The sequence below is a fragment of the Taeniopygia guttata genome, chromosome 1 (assembly GCF_048771995.1).
Source record: "Taeniopygia guttata chromosome 1, bTaeGut7.mat, whole genome shotgun sequence".
NCBI lineage: Eukaryota > Metazoa > Chordata > Aves > Passeriformes > Estrildidae > Taeniopygia > Taeniopygia guttata.
In genome coordinates, this window is record NC_133024.1 from 14125529 (window position 1) to 14143357 (window position 17829).

At 42.7% G+C, this 17829-nt stretch overlaps 1 protein-coding gene across 1 annotated transcript; it reads right to left on the minus strand.

The window, feature by feature from the left end:
• Positions 1-84: 84 nt before the first annotated feature.
• Positions 85-16664, minus strand: LOC100229926 (Golgi pH regulator). The gene is made up of 14 exons (XM_002194565.7): positions 16568-16664; positions 14068-14127; positions 13222-13325; positions 11614-11720; positions 10718-10819; positions 7784-7904; positions 7462-7542; positions 4183-4292; positions 3196-3284; positions 2729-2821; positions 2292-2387; positions 1625-1714; positions 918-983; positions 85-768 (listed from the first exon to the last, which is right to left on the minus strand). The coding sequence occupies exons 1-14, from the start codon at positions 16607-16609 to the stop codon at positions 562-564; spliced, it is 1368 nt and encodes a 455-aa protein (XP_002194601.1). The 5' UTR covers positions 16610-16664; the 3' UTR covers positions 85-561.
• Positions 16665-17829: the final 1165 nt, after the last annotated feature.

The window sequence follows — 17829 nt, forward strand, 5'->3', positions numbered from 1 at the left end:
TGCGGGACAGCAAATCCCAACCACCTTTTGGCTCAAATGCAGCCAAATCTTTGGGACTGACAAAAAACAACTGTGACACTCGCATATTACAAACGCTTATTTAATTCCACAGACTCAAGCATTCAATTCCAGAATTGCTGTCCTCCAAATCCCAATTATAAGTTGATTTTCAAAAGAAAAATCACGTTTCTTGGTGCCTTCTGTGAAGATGATGTTCCAACAGTAGGAGGTGTTCCCTCAGCCAGCCTACCACACAAGCTCTGACGCCCCTGGATAGTGGTGTGTCCAGGATTGCTTTTATTGCTTGGCAATTAACTGTTTCAACTTAACACACACATCCCCATCCCTTCCAGCTGTGGCACTGAACAAAACTAGCCTCAGGCTTGACGATGACACATGTGGAGGTTCAAGGAGCCAGAACACACAGAGTAGTCCTGTCTCTCCAAGGTTTGCAGTTACACTGCCAAACACACAGAGCAGTCCTGTCTCTCCAAGTTCTGCAATCCACAGGAATTGCAGCAGTGCAGCTGACAGGACAGAGAGCATGGCTGTCATTCTGCCTCACAGGGCCATATGCTTTTCTGGGGCTTGTTTGTGTGCTAAGTAGAGAAAGAGGATACTGGACAGGGCACTAACTAGGAATATCACATCAAACCAACGGTGGTAGAAGTTGAACTGGAGCTCTCCCAGGACCTCAGTAATAATGGTGCGGTATTCCGGAGGCATGCTCATGCGGATCAGGAGCACTGACGACACAAAGTACATTCCCTGGAAGGTAAAACAGGGACAGCAGTTACTGCCTCACCTCAGCTCTGTGGCTAACAGGGCAGCACACAAAGATCTGTCACATGTTTAAACACACACAAGGTAGGCACGCAGAAATGCACGTGGGCATGCCCATGGCTCTCCATACTTACCATTATCTGGGCTAACAGCAGAACAATAACATTGGAGGACTTGCTGCTGGAAATGGCATAGAAGAACTAGGGGAAAAAACCCAAAACCATTGGAAATAAGCAGTTAGATAAGTCTGATGTCCCTTAGGACAGCATTAAAGGAAGATACCATTCAATATCTGGCATTTCAAAATAGCCTATCAAAACCATACATTCTAGAGGGCTACCTGAAAACTACTTTCTTAAACCTCAAACTTTCATAAGCCCTAGTCTACAACAATCTTCCCCAGCCAGCTGCACCTTGTGTTAAAAATCACAAAACAATACAGAGAACTTTAAGCATAGGTACCAAAGGCCAGATCAAGTCAATGAGTCACATGTCTCTTGAGTTAATGCCTTTCAGTCCTACCAGCAGCTTAAATTAAGTAATGCAAATGCTTTTAATTACCATCTCATCAACCTTACTAATAAGCCTTGGCTACCACAGCATTTTGAACCCTTGCTTATATTTACCATCTTATTTAACATCTAGATCCCCTCCTGACAGAGACTGGGGAAATATCCTGCAAAAGGTATTCTTCCTACCTTCCTCCCTCTGCAAGAATTTATATTCAGATATCTAAACATAAATACATATTGACAGTTTATACAATACTTGTTCCATCAAAAGGTAAACATCTGATAATTAATTTCTCTATGTAAAACCACTTAAGAGTCATGGTTCTTACCTTTGTAAGTGTGATTAACAACCCTCTAATAGAGGTAACAATGATTATTCCAACAAGAATAAAGGAAATGTGCTGAGACCAGAATTTGACCTGTAACAACAAGAAGAAAACAGTTAAAACTTTAACAATTAACTTCATTTACACCACATTGTATAGCTGCCAATTCTTCAGGGTCTTTGTCTCACCTAATTGTACAGGTAGGTATCTATTGTTTACAAGGTTTATATAACAGACATTTCCGCAAATGTATTAGCAAGTGTTTACTCCAAACACAAGAGAAGGAGATTTAGTTTATACCAATCAAAAAAACCCCCATTTTCATAGATTGCGTAAATGACAGAACAACTATTCACATAAAAAAATCAAAAATACTCTGGAGCTGAATGTATTAATCTAAGTGGATTGTCTAAAGTACTTCTATTTCTCCAAAGCAAAAACAACCCAAAAAAAAAAAAAAATCACTGCCTCTCTGGCAAGACCACATCCCCATCTCAGCACAAAATCATTGTGAAAGCAACATTCATGGTGCATTTTCCTTTCCTCCTCAATAAGTTAAAAGCCAAAGCCACATTCTCAGGGTCTATCACTTTCTCCCTGGCAGCAGGATGATTTTATTTAGATAAGATATGAACTGCTGAAAAGGCTGCAAGAATTAATAAAGGCTCACATCAAACTGGATTCCCAGGTAATTTACAGTGATCTCAATTCCTCTTGTGACTGGGTCAGTCTTCCCCACACGATCAAATACAATATTGATGGTTGCCTGCAAGAGAGATGGATTTACATACAAACAAAAAGGCAAAAGCATTTCTCACTCTTACAGGTGGGGCTCATGCATGACTCTTCTATTGTACCACCAAGAAAAGGGCAGGGGGTGGTCAGATTGCTGAAGGCAGCACAAACACATCCATGTAAGAATTACTGGAGTAATGCTGCATATTAAAAGCCACATCCAGAGCTTTATTTCAACCAAGGGCCAGTTTCTTTCAGATTTTCTGGTTTTAAAGAAACTAGAGCATTACTTCATGAACTGCATGTGTAGCATGATCTATGCAGGGTATATCTGCATATATCCACAAAAAATGAAATAAAACATTTACATACCATGAAGATTTTCCAGACACAGTAGATGGAGAAAAAATAACCCAAAAAGTTAAAGTATTTTCCCTGAAAAGTTTTGGAATACTCTATTCTCTCCTGGAAATACAAAATAAGAGAGAGGGAGTAGATCATAAAAAAACATGTCATTTTCACAATCACCCACAACATAAAATTGTAACGGAGCATGACCAGTAGCAAACACAGCCCTATCTTTCTACATCTTTTAATTCAAATGTTTCTGAACTCCTAAGTGTTAATTCATAAGCTTCTAAATAGTTACAGGGCCATGGGGCAGACTCAAGGATGGATCTGAACTGTCATCTAGCCCCAAAGTTAAAGGACTAGATCCTCACTCCACTGTATTACAACATTTCATCATTTACCTATTGAACAGGTTTCTCATAACACATGTACTCTTTCAAACAACTCTGACCTCCCAACACTCATCTGGGCAGTTATTTGCTGTGTACCTTTGTTGCATGCAAGTCAGCAGTTTCCAGGAAAAGCTGCCGACTCAATTCTTCCAGGGCATCCACTTCTTGCTGGATAAGGGACAGATCTGGCAAACCAACATAGTCAAGGCTAGAACACATAATGAATTCTTAATTAAGAAAACATTCCCTGCCTTCAGCTCAAGGACCACATCTACTGGTTTGGTGTCCTCTAGATCCAGATCAGATTTGTCATTCAGTCTTCATGCTCCTCATTAAAACAGCAACCAAGAAATCTCAAGGATGAACCTGATGCACACTACTCCAGTTTAAGGAGGTAGGCAGGACACAGTATTTAGGCAGTCATGCAACAAACTCTTTATTTCTTTGCCTGGGAAACACATCACAGAATAGAACCAGAGCTCTCAAAAACTGCTGCTCCACTTTGACCAGTGTCCCTTGCCACTGAAGTGCATCTCATAATATGTCATCTCAGATCATCTTCATAAACAGAACTGCTGAGCAACTGCTGCAAGAGATTAGTGATTCCTATGAAGAGACTGTCAAATAGCCAAATTCTGATTTTAGCAGCTAGTTTGTGTCGTGGTTGGTAAGCAACTCTGATAGAGAAGTACAGACCCTTGTTATTCCCAAGAGATTCCTTCTACAGGGAACTGAATGATCTTTAAGGTCCCTTCTAACCCAAACCATTGTATGATTCTGTGGTAAGTGTGCACATCAAGTCTCCCCTCATCTGCTGTACACCTCACCCATGGTGATGCAAGAGAGCAATCTATAGAGCAGGGCAGAAATGTAAAACTTCTGCCTGTGTCACAGTAAAACTGTGCCCAAGGCCGGGGCAAAAGGTCAGACAGTGCCAGAGAACAAACTTCCCAGAGACATTAGGCTTGAAATGTGTTGAAACACAAATGTTTTGTGACTGTCCCAACTAACACTCTACCTCTCAAAACAAAGAAAGCTGGATCCACCTCCCAAGGCAGGTGCCAGCATGCAGATGAAGGATACTTTCACTGCCAGGAACAGATGTTGTAACACTTTTTATCATTCCCCAGAAGCCAGTGGGTCTGTTATGCACTTCTCCTCTCTGGAACATTGTCCTGTGAGCCACTGCTATCCTGAAAGAATAGAAAACGCAAGTCCTTAGGAATATAGTATTTTTATGAAAAATCAAAACAAGAAAAAATAAACCACCAGTTTCTTAGAAGATGCTGTTAATCTAAATTCACCAAAAAGAGATGGCCTTTTTTCCTTCCCCTAAACACCAATCCCACTACATAAAATTATCCTGATTAGGTCTGGAGTAGAGCCCAGATCTCATCAAGTGAGATTCAATGAGACACTTCCCAGGTCTTCCATTCAGGATCCTGTTTCAACCCTAAAGGAATTTAAACCCAGTAAAAAATTCAGAATTCAAATGGATTTCTCAATCATATGATTAGTTGCTTTCCTTTCCTCAAACACATGACTGTGTTATCTCAAGCTCAGGAATTAGATGACTTCTCATGCTCCTCCCTCCCCTTGGACACCTCTTCTTTATCACAGCACATCTGCCTTTTCCATGGAGCTGTGAGCTCTGGATGGTGTGCAGAGCACTCTCTGGTATGCTGTCACCCACTGCTGGGCTGCATGACAAGCTGCTGTGAAGCACAAGCACACAAATCTGTTCTTGGACTGAACCACTGGATGCCTCAGGCGATCTGAACGTGACTCCTGAAGCGAATTCCAACAGCCCAGCAGCTGCTGCGTATCGTCCCTCACACTTCCATGCACACCACAGCATAATCCCCATGAGCAGTGTTGGCTTCTGGTCTCGTTCCCTCACATTTCTCCCCACTGAAATTTGTGAGCAAGGTATCCATTCCTAAGATGAAAACTATTCACAGGGTTCTCAGGATGATCCATGACTCTGTGGGATTTAGTCCCTTTGTTGTAGCTGTAGCTAGCATTGCTACATTTGGCACTGAGCCCTCTTCAAGGATGTTGATAAGCACTGCAATAAAAAAAAAATTTTAAATCCTTCCATCATTCCTTTCACATCAGCAAAATAAACACCCTTGAGGCACCCTACATACAGACAAAAGCACATATGGCCATAGACTACAAATAAAGAGAGATCTCAGAGTCCTGATAGCTGCCAAATGTAAGAAACGCATTTTTAATCCTTGCTTTCTTCACAGTACACAGATTCACATGGTCCATCCCAAATCATCCACAGCACTGCAGCAAAAATGCACCCAAGTCCAGGTGAAACACAACACTATAGATACACAAAGGTAAATCTTCTCTTTTTAGACCTCTGTATCCACACAGCAACAGTTCTGGAGACCTCACAGAAAGGATCCCCAGACAAACCCCACACCCTCTGTGTGTGTAGATTGGTAAGGATGCTATGTGATATTTGTGTCACATCAGCTGATCTGACTCCAACATGATACAAATAAAGCAATGCCATCAGAATGCTGGCATTTCAAACCTCAGGATTAGTAATGTCACACCTGCAAGAACCAGTATAAAGAATCTGACAGCCTTAGAGGTGAGTTTTCTTAAGGCTTTATTTGATGGTACTCAGGAAGGTGAGAAAAGCGATTCCTGTGCAAAAACCATCAGGACAAACAACTTTCACCAACTATCTCCTACTGACTAGGAAGCCAGCATTGAGTAAGGGCTGGCGTGAGAAGAAATGTCAGGATCAGCAAAGAAAACAAAAGCATTATGTTCTACTGCCTTACAACTCTTGTGCTCACTGGTAAGTTCTGAACTATCAGTAGTACTGAGAAGGTGGCCAGCAAGCACATCAGTGACATTTATGGAACTGCAGCATTTACCCAGAGCTGGAAAATACTGCTATTCCCACTTGTTCTAACAATTACTCGGTTGCATTTGGACTGATACATATCTAACCTTTTAAATTTGGCTTTACATGAGCAAATAGTCCAATCATGTAAGCCCACTGCTCCCTGTCAAAGCAAAAAGAAGAATCTACAGGACTCAAGCTTCTGCTATTTCTTGCACAGTTCTGAGACTATTTAGTTTTGCACACTGTTTTGGGTTTTTTGTTGGTTTTTTTTGTAAACATATACAAGAGATTCATTATAATTCCCAAGTGATTAATACAGGGCTCTCCATAATAGTTGGGAAGTTGCCATATTCAGATTTCCTAGCCAAAGGAAAGCACAAATGTGCTAGTTAGTTGCCAGCCTCTGGCATCCTGACTTTTACCCCAACATCATTCTCCCTGGACCAAAGAACCAAAAACACTGTACAAAACAAAAAAGCAGTCAGAAGCAGCACTACACAGTATCTTCTAACTCCAAAGGCAGTCTTTTAGAGTGTGCTTCCAGTCAATTACATCAATTAAGCCTGAGTAATTAAATTCTCTCACTACTTACCATCTCACACATTACTACAAACACAAAGTTGTTCATCGCTTAACATTTTCAAAGGGGAAGGAGGTTTTGCTTTAACTACACTTCCATCAGCTAATACTCATCAGCAGGTCTATACATGGTGATAAATTTGGCAAGGTTAGGCTACCTAAAAGCTCCCCTGCACATGTTAAAATGTTCCATTGAAACATTAAGGCATAAAAAGTAAAGTTTCAGAGACTGTTGTGTCAGACAGTCAAACCTTTGAAGTGACTCCAGTAACTGGATTTATTCTGCACTACTGGCAAGACATGAAATATGTAATACCGATATGAAATGTGCAGACAAAAATCTTTTCAGTGTAAATGAAACTACATTGTTTCTAAAAGTAGGGGTTTTTTTTAGCTTGGGGGACATGGAACAAGCTAAACCTATGCCAGCAGAGTTCTGATGGCACACTGGTGTACTATAGTATATCCACATTAGCAATGTTTTGCAATTCTGCAAAACTTAACAAACATAAACCTTGCTGTTTGCAAGAATATAGCTGTGTCCACACCAGCTCACTACCCTGCTTCAGCTTTGGCCAGGGTCCACCATATGTACAAACCACTTTCTGTCCTGAAACCACGAGTAAGAGCCAGCTGTAGTGGCCTAAGGCTCCGTGACTCCGCAGGAGAGGAAGGTGCCCATCCAACAGATTAGTTATGCTGCCAGCAGAGAGCTACAAATGGTGTTGGAAGCCTAATCTGTGCCACTGTAACCACAAAGGGCACTACTTCGTGTTGAAAACAGTCATGTATCAGGCCAGAACAAACACCACACAGCTCAACCCAATTCAGATTTCAAGAACCATCTTATACCACACTGACTGCAAATCCGTGAGATAAACAATTCCATGCTACTGCTGTCCTCTCACCTTTTTTTCTTGCTAACAATCATGTCCATAGTCTGAAGGAGTCGTCGCTCCAGAGCCAAAATATCTGCATCTGTTACATTCCTGCAAAATAAAGACCCCAATTACGCCTGCTACCCCACTTCAGAGAGGTGCACATGCCTATGAGGCAAAGAAAAGTCTGTATAAAGGGAATATGCAGCAGCAGTGGAAATGGTTCTAGCACGCAGACATGACAACAGCTAGATTAAAAAAAGAAAGTAACAATAAACTTGAAACAACACCACAGGAAAAGCAAAAAATAATCTCAAAAAGCTGGACAAGTATTTCACAAGGCTGCAGTTACCTGAGAAAGTAGGACATGTAAGTGTATGGACAGTTGACAGCCCCAAATCCTGACAGCAAAGCCATGAGTGTCACCCCAATCACACCAACACGGCTGATGAGCTGTTCTATAGACAGGATTCCTGAGGGAGGGAAAAACATGGCATCAGCAACCTTGCTCTCTTCAGTCTGCTCCACACTTGATGCCTTCCTAACATAACACAGAGCTGCTTAATTAACCTGACTGCCTTCCCACTGCAATGACCCCAGGTAACAGGAAGGACAGACAGGGACTAAGAGAAGAAAGAGGTAGGAAGCCTCCCTCAGAAATCACATAACCATGCTTAGAAACAGGGATGGGGAACTCCAGCTATGAAGAAACTTAAGAAAGATATACAGATATGCAGTGAGAACTAATTATCAATATTTTGGTTCCAAACTAATAAAATATGTTTACCATTTGCTGAGGTGGGAACACAGATCATCCACCAGGCACTTAAAAAGGAGTGCCTTCCAGAAATTCTGCAATTATTACCAAACCCGTTGGTCCTGGCAAACTGGCCTAAAAACGTCTGAAACCCCATCCCACTGGAAGTGACCCCTCCAGATCAGACACAAGCTGTGCTTGTAGGACAGTGGGCTTGGGAAGCTTAAGCTGCTCCTGGCTGTTCAGTGTTCACCTGGTTGACACAAACACGTTGTTCAGGTGACCACCAACAAGGTCTTCTACCTGAGCACCAAGTGGAGCCTAAAACATGTAATTCAACATGAACATCAAGCCTGTGCTGTAACCATCACCAAGTACTGAAGCTGCATTTATTCTTACCACAGACCTCAACCTGCCTTCTCAGGATATGGTGCCATGTGTAGCAAAGACCACTCACTTTTTAGGGAGCTGGTTATAGAGCAGCTGCCACACACAGCACATTTAGAGCTTACACGATTGCAAAGCTGAGATGGCTGAGCGCCAAACCACATTTCATGCTTCAGAGAAGTGGAATGAATGATGGAAACAAGGCAAAAAGACTTCACAAAGGGAAACTGAGACACCCAGTCATGTGCAGCTGCACAGAGATTTACAGGAACTACAGAATGTGCTACAATACACTGGCCTTTTGCCCCACACACTGTCAGACTGCAGCACTTCAAACAGAGGTGCCTTCAAAATAACATGACATTGCACTGGTTGGAGCAATGCTTCCCCACAAAACTCACACATAAAGTGAATGAATGTTCCATCAACTCAGACAGAGGTAGGAGCTTTATTAGAATATTGGTGTGTCATTAAGCATAACCTTCCTTCTACTACAAGCTCCCAAACTCAGGTTTGTGAAATAAGTTCAAGGCAGCCTTTGCTCAGTGGTGCACTTCTCAGCTGTAGGCCCCATCCCCACCTGCCTGAATTGGGTCACCACTCCCAGATGAAGCCCACAGCAGCCTTGTCTGTACATGCAGGACAGGAGAACCCCAACAATACAGGAGGGAATAAACATGTAGAGTCCTTTGCTCTACCCTCATGTCTACACCAGGTAGGATAAGGCACTGTAGAACTCTTAAATGGAGGTAACACACCCTGTAAAGTACAATTTAAAACAGAAAACACCCTAATACGCATTCTGGAAATCTGCAGGTGTTACATGGCCTCCCAGAACTTTTTGGTGACCTAAAGAGCATTACCTAAACCCCATGGCTAAGTTTCCACTGGATTGTTGCACTCTGCCAACTCAAGCACCTTCTGCAGCTCACAATGGATGCAGGTTTTTCTTGGCAATGCAACACTGGGCAGAGGGATCTGTGCTATACATCAGCTGCTGGATTTCGGAGGTAAATGACACAATTACAAAACACAGACATACATTTTCTCTGAGGAAACTTTTAGGATTACAGACGAAAGGGTGAGCAGACCCTACAGCAGTTGGTATCCCTCAACTTCTCATGTGAGTACAGCGTCAAGCAGCTTCCCACAGAACAGAAAGACTAAGTTGAGCATTTTGCATGCAGACAGACATATTCACCAATTCCTGTGAAACTGACTGAATTTCACCCGTGGGAAACAATATCCAAACAATTTTCCAGTGCACGGAAAACAGAAGGGCAATGTAAGTTACACAGGTAACACCAGTGACAAATAGTCTGGCTCTAACAGCATTACAATCCTTCAGCACAGTCAGTGTCTCAAGGGTTCAGCACAGCCAGGCACATGCTAACTCTGCTGGACCCAAACTAGCCCAAGTATTTTCATAATGAAAATACTCATGACCACAACAGAGACACCCAAGCTAATTCTGTACACAAACAGCTCTGGCATCCAGCAGGATTTACCAACCCACACTCCAGTCCCGTGCAACTGCACAGCCTCTGGGCTCAGGAACAGCAAGAATCTGTACCAGAACCAGCACAACTGCCAGGCCCCTTGCTGGCTACAGTCTGATCAACTCTGGAGTTTAGGCACACTGCTGCGTTTTGGACACAACTGGCCAGCCACTCATGCTAAACTCATCTGACTTCAGCCACAAGAAAGAAAAACCTGACTGGAAAAAAGTGAGGTGAAGGATTGGTTGTTAATCTGCTTCTTAAATAAACTAGGTATAGTCTCCCCAGTAGAAAGAAGTAAATAAAAACTTTGATCAGCTTTTTGTGGAGATAAAGTTTCTGTGTCCTCAAAAGTACACCATGTCCTTACATAGTCTAGGATCAGTTAGGAGTTAATTCCTTCAAGTTTTCCTGTGGTACTGAAAGAAAACTAATGAAAATAATCCAGATGTATCCACCCATTTCTGTCAGTCTGACAACCTTCACATTGCAGATTTCAAAGCAGAGCAGACCCTCAGTTCCAGGAACAACTTTTTACAGTCCCCGCTGCAGAGCTGGGATAGTAATAGCTCCAAAAAATAAAAGTGAAATAACAAAAGTCAATTTGCAGGAGGGAAGAAATCAGCAAGAAAATGAAACTCACCATGTTTTGGGCTGAGGATTGGAAATGGATCCCCCAACTTCCAGAAGAAATACATGAATGTCAACCAGACAACACACGCAAAAAGTAGTTTCTGTCTGTGCACTAATGGAGAGGAAAAAGGGAGTATTTAAAATTGGCCCTTCATTTAGGGCTTTTTATAGCTTGCAACATTTCTACACTGATCTAAATGCTACTCTGAGAACTGGTGGCCAAAGCAGGTGTCACCTGACAGCTACAGCTTGCAGTGTGCACCCCTTCACCTCACACAAGGCTCCGCTGTCCACATGGGATCACTTCACTCCTTCTTTCTTGTGTGATCTTGAATGTGAATCTTAAATTTCATTTTCATGGCAAAACTACACATTTAATATTCCCAACCTACATGCCTAAGCTTCACACAAAAGAGTGATGTGTATCACACATCAAGGTGTGATGTGCATCACAGCTCAAGGGTTGTGTCCACTAGCCCATGGAAGAGGCCTCATCCAGACAGCAGAAACAAAAAAAGCAAAAGTAATTTACTGAGCTTTTCTGCTTCAGAAGTGATTTATTGAGCTTCTCTGCCTCATTTCTTTTGCCCCCTAGCAGAAAAACACAGCCCTGCCAAGGGTTGCAAGCTTAAAATAGCAAAGGAACAAATCCCAGTAATATTACTCTGAAGTGCTCAACTTTGCTGAAACCTGTGAAGAAAGGCAGCATTTGCTGGGGTCACGTAAAGCATTTCCTGATTGTTCAATGAATGGTCCATGATAAAGTATAAAAGTCCAAGGAGAAGGTATTTAACCAGAACAGAGCCAGGGCAAGGAGGGAGGTATGAGGACAGAGACCAAAATTGTTTCTCTTTTGTATTCCTAGTGTAAAATTAGCAGCTCCCCTGCCACAAACGAAGTACTCACATAATCTGATATTGCTCACAACAAAGTAACCAATGTAGAAGGGCACCATGAAGACTAGGATGAGCAAAATGACACACAGGTTCAGCTTCCAATGAAAATATCTAGAGCTGAAATAAAACAAAAATACTGATTTAGCACAAGATCATAATACAACAAATTTCTCAAAGAAAATTGCATGTCAGCGAAATCTTTTTAACTACATCAAGCAATGAATAATACTGGTTTACCACACAGAATATTCTGGATTTTTTTTATTAGTGTGGAGGAGAGGGAGTTGCTTGGTTTGGGGCTTTATATGGTTTTATTTTTAAACACAGAGGTCAAGAATGTGTATTCAAAACTGAACAACTATCCAGAAAACCACACTGGGTATTTTATCAAGTACTGTATTTTCTACGGTGACTACTGCCAGTTGCAGCATGATTCATGTGACTGACTGTTCATCTAGTTGAACAGTAAATCAAAATTAAGTATAAGCAGTAATTAATTTTCTAATGAACAGCTGAGTCAAAAAAAGAGCTAATTCTTATTGAAAAGACTAAAAATATTTCATGTTGATAAGTCAGCACGTTTCACTTCAGAGTGAACTGTCTCATCTGCAAGACTTTGCAAAGCAAGGTTTTTAAATACATATACAGATCAACATGATGAATACTCCTCTGACCAAATCAGAGTAGTCAAATGCAGGTGAGATTCATCTTGGTTGAACTGACCTTTCACTTTACTTGAATAGAAAAATACATGCCCCCATTCCCAACATTAACTCATATCCTTTTTATCCTAAGGGAAGAAGAAATTACAAGGATCCTTGTCACTTTTTCCTAATTCAGAAGGAAACATTTTCATCTATACTTAAAGCCAGCGCTTTATTGAAGCTTATAAAAGCATTCTCCTCAGTGATCTCTCTGGCTACCAGCCCCATGTATTAATAACATACAGAACTAACATTAGCTTTCATCACTTCTGTATTTCTTGCCTTTCAACCCCTTTGACTGCTCTCTTACACTTGTATGATGAGACAGAATAAGAAGAAACCCAGCTTAGCCTCTGCATGTTACTGCTCTATCTTCTCTTTCGTATTGACTTCCAAAGAAGACAGTTTTTAACACCCCCTTTATGTAAAAGTTCTCACCCTATTGTTAAGAGGGGATTCACCTGCATTGCTACAGACCTAGCTTTCACTCCAAAATTAGCTTCACATCTTATTCACTCCTCTGATCACCAAAGAAAAACCAGTGCTTAAAGATTCTGTAGTCTTTAGCATCTATCTGAAAAGTGCTCTTAGTATGATCTCAAGAGTTACAATACTTCCATAAAAGAAATAATTTCTTTTAACTTGACAAATGGAGAATGTCAAAGGCAAAAGCCCTGCCCTAAGGACCTAGACCAATTGTTAATAGCAATTGCATGGAAAATTGGAAACTTATGGCTACTAGTCCCACGTTCTGTCAAATAAATAAATGTTGCTGCACAAACATCTTCCTTGAGCTGCTGACAGTTTTCTCCAATGATTTCCCCAATCCAAGACTAATCCATTAGTTTAGAAATTAGACTGAAGATGCTGCAGAGCACAGGGCAGGGCAGTCCCCAGTAGGCTCCCAGACTCACCTGCTGTTCAGCACTCCCAAAATCTCAAAGATTATGAGCTCAAACATGGTGCAAGAGAAGGCAAAAGTCACAGAGAAGATCACCTGGACCACATACTGTCGCACCTGCAATGCAGAGAACAATCCAGAGACATCAGGCACTTACATTTCTGGAATGGCATCCTGATATCCTCAGATAACAAAATAAATCACAAGGCATGATGGCCCACAACTTGGTCTCTTGCTTAAAGGCACCAAGCCCTTTATCTGCTTAGGAGGAAGCCAAAAGCCTCTTGGAAAACAGAGGGCAAATTCACACACTAAGAGAGCTCTTTGATATCAAACTTAGATTTAAAAACAAAATCCACGTCAGAAAAAACTGCTGGGGTCTGAATTTGGCATGCACTTAAACCACCTCTGACCTAGACTACAATCTCATACTCCACTATGGATAAGAAAATGGCATTTTTATCCCATCTAATCCCCACAACCAATTCAGCTGCAATTGACACATATCACTGGATTTGATTTTGTCTCCAAAATTTCACTCTATATAAGGTGGGTTTACCCACCTTTAAAAGGCAAAACAGTTCCCTCAGTCTCCTATTACCCCTACATGTCCTCCATATTTCTTTTTATTTAACAGTAGCCAGCGTGGAAACTTTCAGTGGCCACAGAAGAACCCATTTCCTCAGCTATCTAGAAGTCTTTCAAACAGAAGCACAAGAGGAAATTAAAAAGAAAGTTAACTGCAGATAAGATAAAAGGGATTAAAGAGAGGAATAAGACTAAATGCAGTTTTTAAAATATTTCTATAATTGGGAGTACTTTTTAAGACACAGACTTGTAATGAAAGGTTCCTTCTCACCTCATAATCTTTGAAGAGCTTTCGCATGAAGAAGAGCCACCCAAATCCAAAGAACAGCACCTGCAGAAGAGATGAAGCACCCAACATTTGCATCCTGCAACTCGCCAAACACAAACCCACTGCACTGCTGACGTAAATTAAACAAATAGAAGGAACAGAGCTAACCCAAAGTACCCAAGAGCCACAAAAGATTAACACTTGCCAAGGTACCATGGAAAAAATAATGTTTTAAATATCTAAGTGTAGCAGACACAAAATGCTATGGCCTTAAGGAAGATCTCATCAAGACGACAGAGTTTCGTGTTCCAAACCTCTCAGAACTCCTCAGTTCCTGGCCTACCACAATCCTTTGCACTCTTGATTCTTATTTCACTCTTGTAATCTACAGAATTAAAGCCAATGGGTTTTTTACAGGAAATACAGAAATGGAGGCAAAGCAAATGCTTGAATGCCCACCACATATACAGCTTCCAGGGATGAGTAAATGTTATAAAAACATCTCCTGTTTCTTGTAGACTAGAAGTGCATGTGAATATTTTGTAGAGGTCTTTACAGTACATCTGGTTAGACACTGAAAGATGAAAGTGGGTGAAAGATGCTACAGGGATCATCTCTAAAATGGGGAAAAGGCAGTGCTGAATGCCTCAAACCACAATCTGGAGCTGCAGGAAGCCACATGGACAAGGCAGGTGAAGCAGAAAAAGCCACTAACACTTTGCTTTTCAGTGGTCATAAAAGCACATGACAAAATTTGTTAAAGTTTCTTCACATTCCAGAAGGGATCAACTTAATATCACAACTATTTTGCAGATGACTTAAATGAAGTAAATAGAAATTGAACAAGGTGGCCAAACTTGCAATTTCATGTCTTCAGAGAGTAAAAGGGGATGGTGTTGTCAGGCCACCTGTGGCAGTCCCATCTATTCCTCATGAGACTGAAAGGGAGTGTAATGATTTAAAAGAATCCAAGCAAAAAGAGAATTCAGGAAATACTCAATATTTTTTACAGAAGTAACTTTGTCCAAGGCAAAGACAAAATTCAGTATATGTCAGACATCAGGGAATAAAGTCAGTGTATCTCCTCAGAGCACACGGAAAAGGCCAGAGCTTCCTGCCCACCCTGCCATGGAGAGGAGAATCATCCAAAGACAAAAACAAAGGAATTATTATGCATTACTTCCCTGCACATCAGGAGTAACCATAGTAGCAAAGGTAACACACTAACATGATTTAAAGACAAGGAATACCTGGCATGCTGGGCAAGAAGATCAAACACAGCTGCCTTGAAAGAACAACTGAAATAGGAATGAGGTCAAATGAGTGATTTGTAACAGCTGCCAAAACTTGTTTGAGGAGGACTTCAGACTTGAAAGTAGCTGCTAGCAAAAGGGAAAGTTATTCCATTAGCCTCCTATCTAGGGGTCATAAGCTGAATAAGTATGATAAGCAAATGAGATCTACATAAAATAATTCCACATTTAACTGTAGGAAGGAGGAAAAAGATAGAGACAAACTCTTCAAAAAGAAGTGAAAGATGAAGAGAAAAGTAGGAACAATAATAACCAAAAACTAAACAAGAAGATTAGACTCCCCTTGTGTCAGGGATCGTACAAAAGCAAAGAAAGACATTTGGGTAGAAGTTCACACTCTGAGACACTGCAGGTGAATGCGACACGTAAACTCGACAAAATCTTGAGTAGTTGAACAATTACATGCAGCAACTTGAACATATAACTTGGTAGTGTTAAAGATGTTGAGAGGCTTCAAAACTGCCATCATAAATGAAAGAAAAACTATTAGATAAGTTAGAGCTCAGAACTCAAAGCAAAAAAGTGGGAGTTTTTTGTTCTGGGTGAACTTTTAACAGTACCAAAGCCATGCTCTAAGCCTAACCCAAACCCTAACTTCCAAGCCACCAAGAGTGAATAAGCAAGTTGTAAGCAAAAATCAGAGCATTATCAAATGGGAGGTCATTGTTCTTCTAAGAAACAGCCAAAAGCTGTCCTGAAAATTGTCCGGAATTAGGGTTGTGCATCCAAGTTTACCTAAGACAACCACCTGCTGTTGAGAGGGGAAAGGTTCCTTTTCCTCAGCTCATCACTACAGAACAAAACCTTCACACCAGCTCAGAAGATTAAAGATTAAATCAGATCCCTCTGTGATCCACTTAAACGCATCTTCATCTGCTCCAACCGTCTAGGGTCAATACTGCCATCAAGGTCCAGCTTGCCCGCAGCCTTGCTGAGAAACATCAGAAATGAACCAAGCACTGTGCAGAGAGCAGCAAGGTGAACTCCCGTGGCTGTCCCAGCGGGAGGAACTGAAATTGAAACCGGAGCGGAGCCCGGCGCTGCCTGGCTGGGCCCGGCCCGGCCCCGCCTGAGGGTCCGCGCGGCCCCCGGCGCCGCCAGCCCGCACAGGGCGCCGGGACAGGGAAGCCCGGTGACGGCGGGACCTCCCCGCTCCCTCGGGGCCGCGGCGGCGGGGAAGGGCTGGGTACCTGCGAGGTGAACATGATGCTGGAGTCGATGAGGAAGCTCATGGCGGCGTCCAACACCGCCCGCCCCGCCCGCCGCGCTTCCGGCTCCGGCTCCTGGCGGCGGGGGCGGGACAGTGAGGGAATCCCCGCCCCTTGGTGGCCCCGCGGGACGAAGCCCCGCCCCCTGGCGGGCCCGGCGTGGCGGTGCCGCTGTGAGGGGATGGCGCGGGCACGGCCGCCAGCCTGAGCCCTGCGCCTGCCCCTGCCAAACTGCGCCGTCCAAAGCCTCGGGAACGGCACCCGCTGCTGGCCCCGGGGCAGAAGGAGGTGTGCGAAGCACAGAAAGAACGGCAGGGTGAACGCCGGCCCCTGGGTCCCCAGCGCGGGAGGGACACGGAGCTGTTGGAGCTGAGGAAGCCACCGGGTTAATGGGAGGGATGGAGCAGCACTCCTGTGACAAAAGGCTGAGAAAATTTGGATTGTTCAGCCTGCAGAAGAGACGGCTTAGGAGTGACCTAATTGCAGCCTCGCGGTGTCTGAAGGGAACCTGCAAGATGGAAAAGGGCTTTGTACACGAGCGTGCAGTGACAGGACAAGGAGGGATGGATTCAAACTGAAAGAGAGCAGGTTCAGATCAAGCATATCAAAGAAATTCTTTACTGGGAGGGTGGTGAGGCACTGGAACAGGTTTCCCAGCGACGTGGATGCCCCATTCCTGGAAGTGTTTAAGGCCGGGTAGGGTGAAGCTCTGAGCAACCTGGTCTGGTGGGTGATGTCCCTGTCCATGACAGGGGCATGGAACTGGATGATCTTTAAGGTCTCTTAAAGACCCAAACAATTCTGTGATTCTGCCATTTTACCACCACTGTGACTCCTCTGCAGGAGCAGGGCAGCAGAGACACCACAACTGCTCCTGGCCCATCTTCCCCCCTAAGAGGAGATTGATGGAGCCCTCTGCATCCTCCTTCCACACTGACAACTGGGCTGTGGATGCCTTTCAGGACATGCAATTACAATATATCAAGGAATGGGGCCAGAAGGGAAGCAAAAGTGCAGACAGGAAATTTCCTGATGGCTATCAGTATGAGATTCAATCCTTCATGTCATAGTTATGTTCCCACTTGACCTTCATGACATCTGAATATTTTTCTTTTTTCCTCTTAAATACACACCTTGAGGAAATGGCCTCAGGTGACACCAGGGGACATTTTTTCCCCTAATGTCTAATTTAGATTAGACATTAGGGAAAAAAACATCACAGGAAAGATTGGAAAACATTGGAA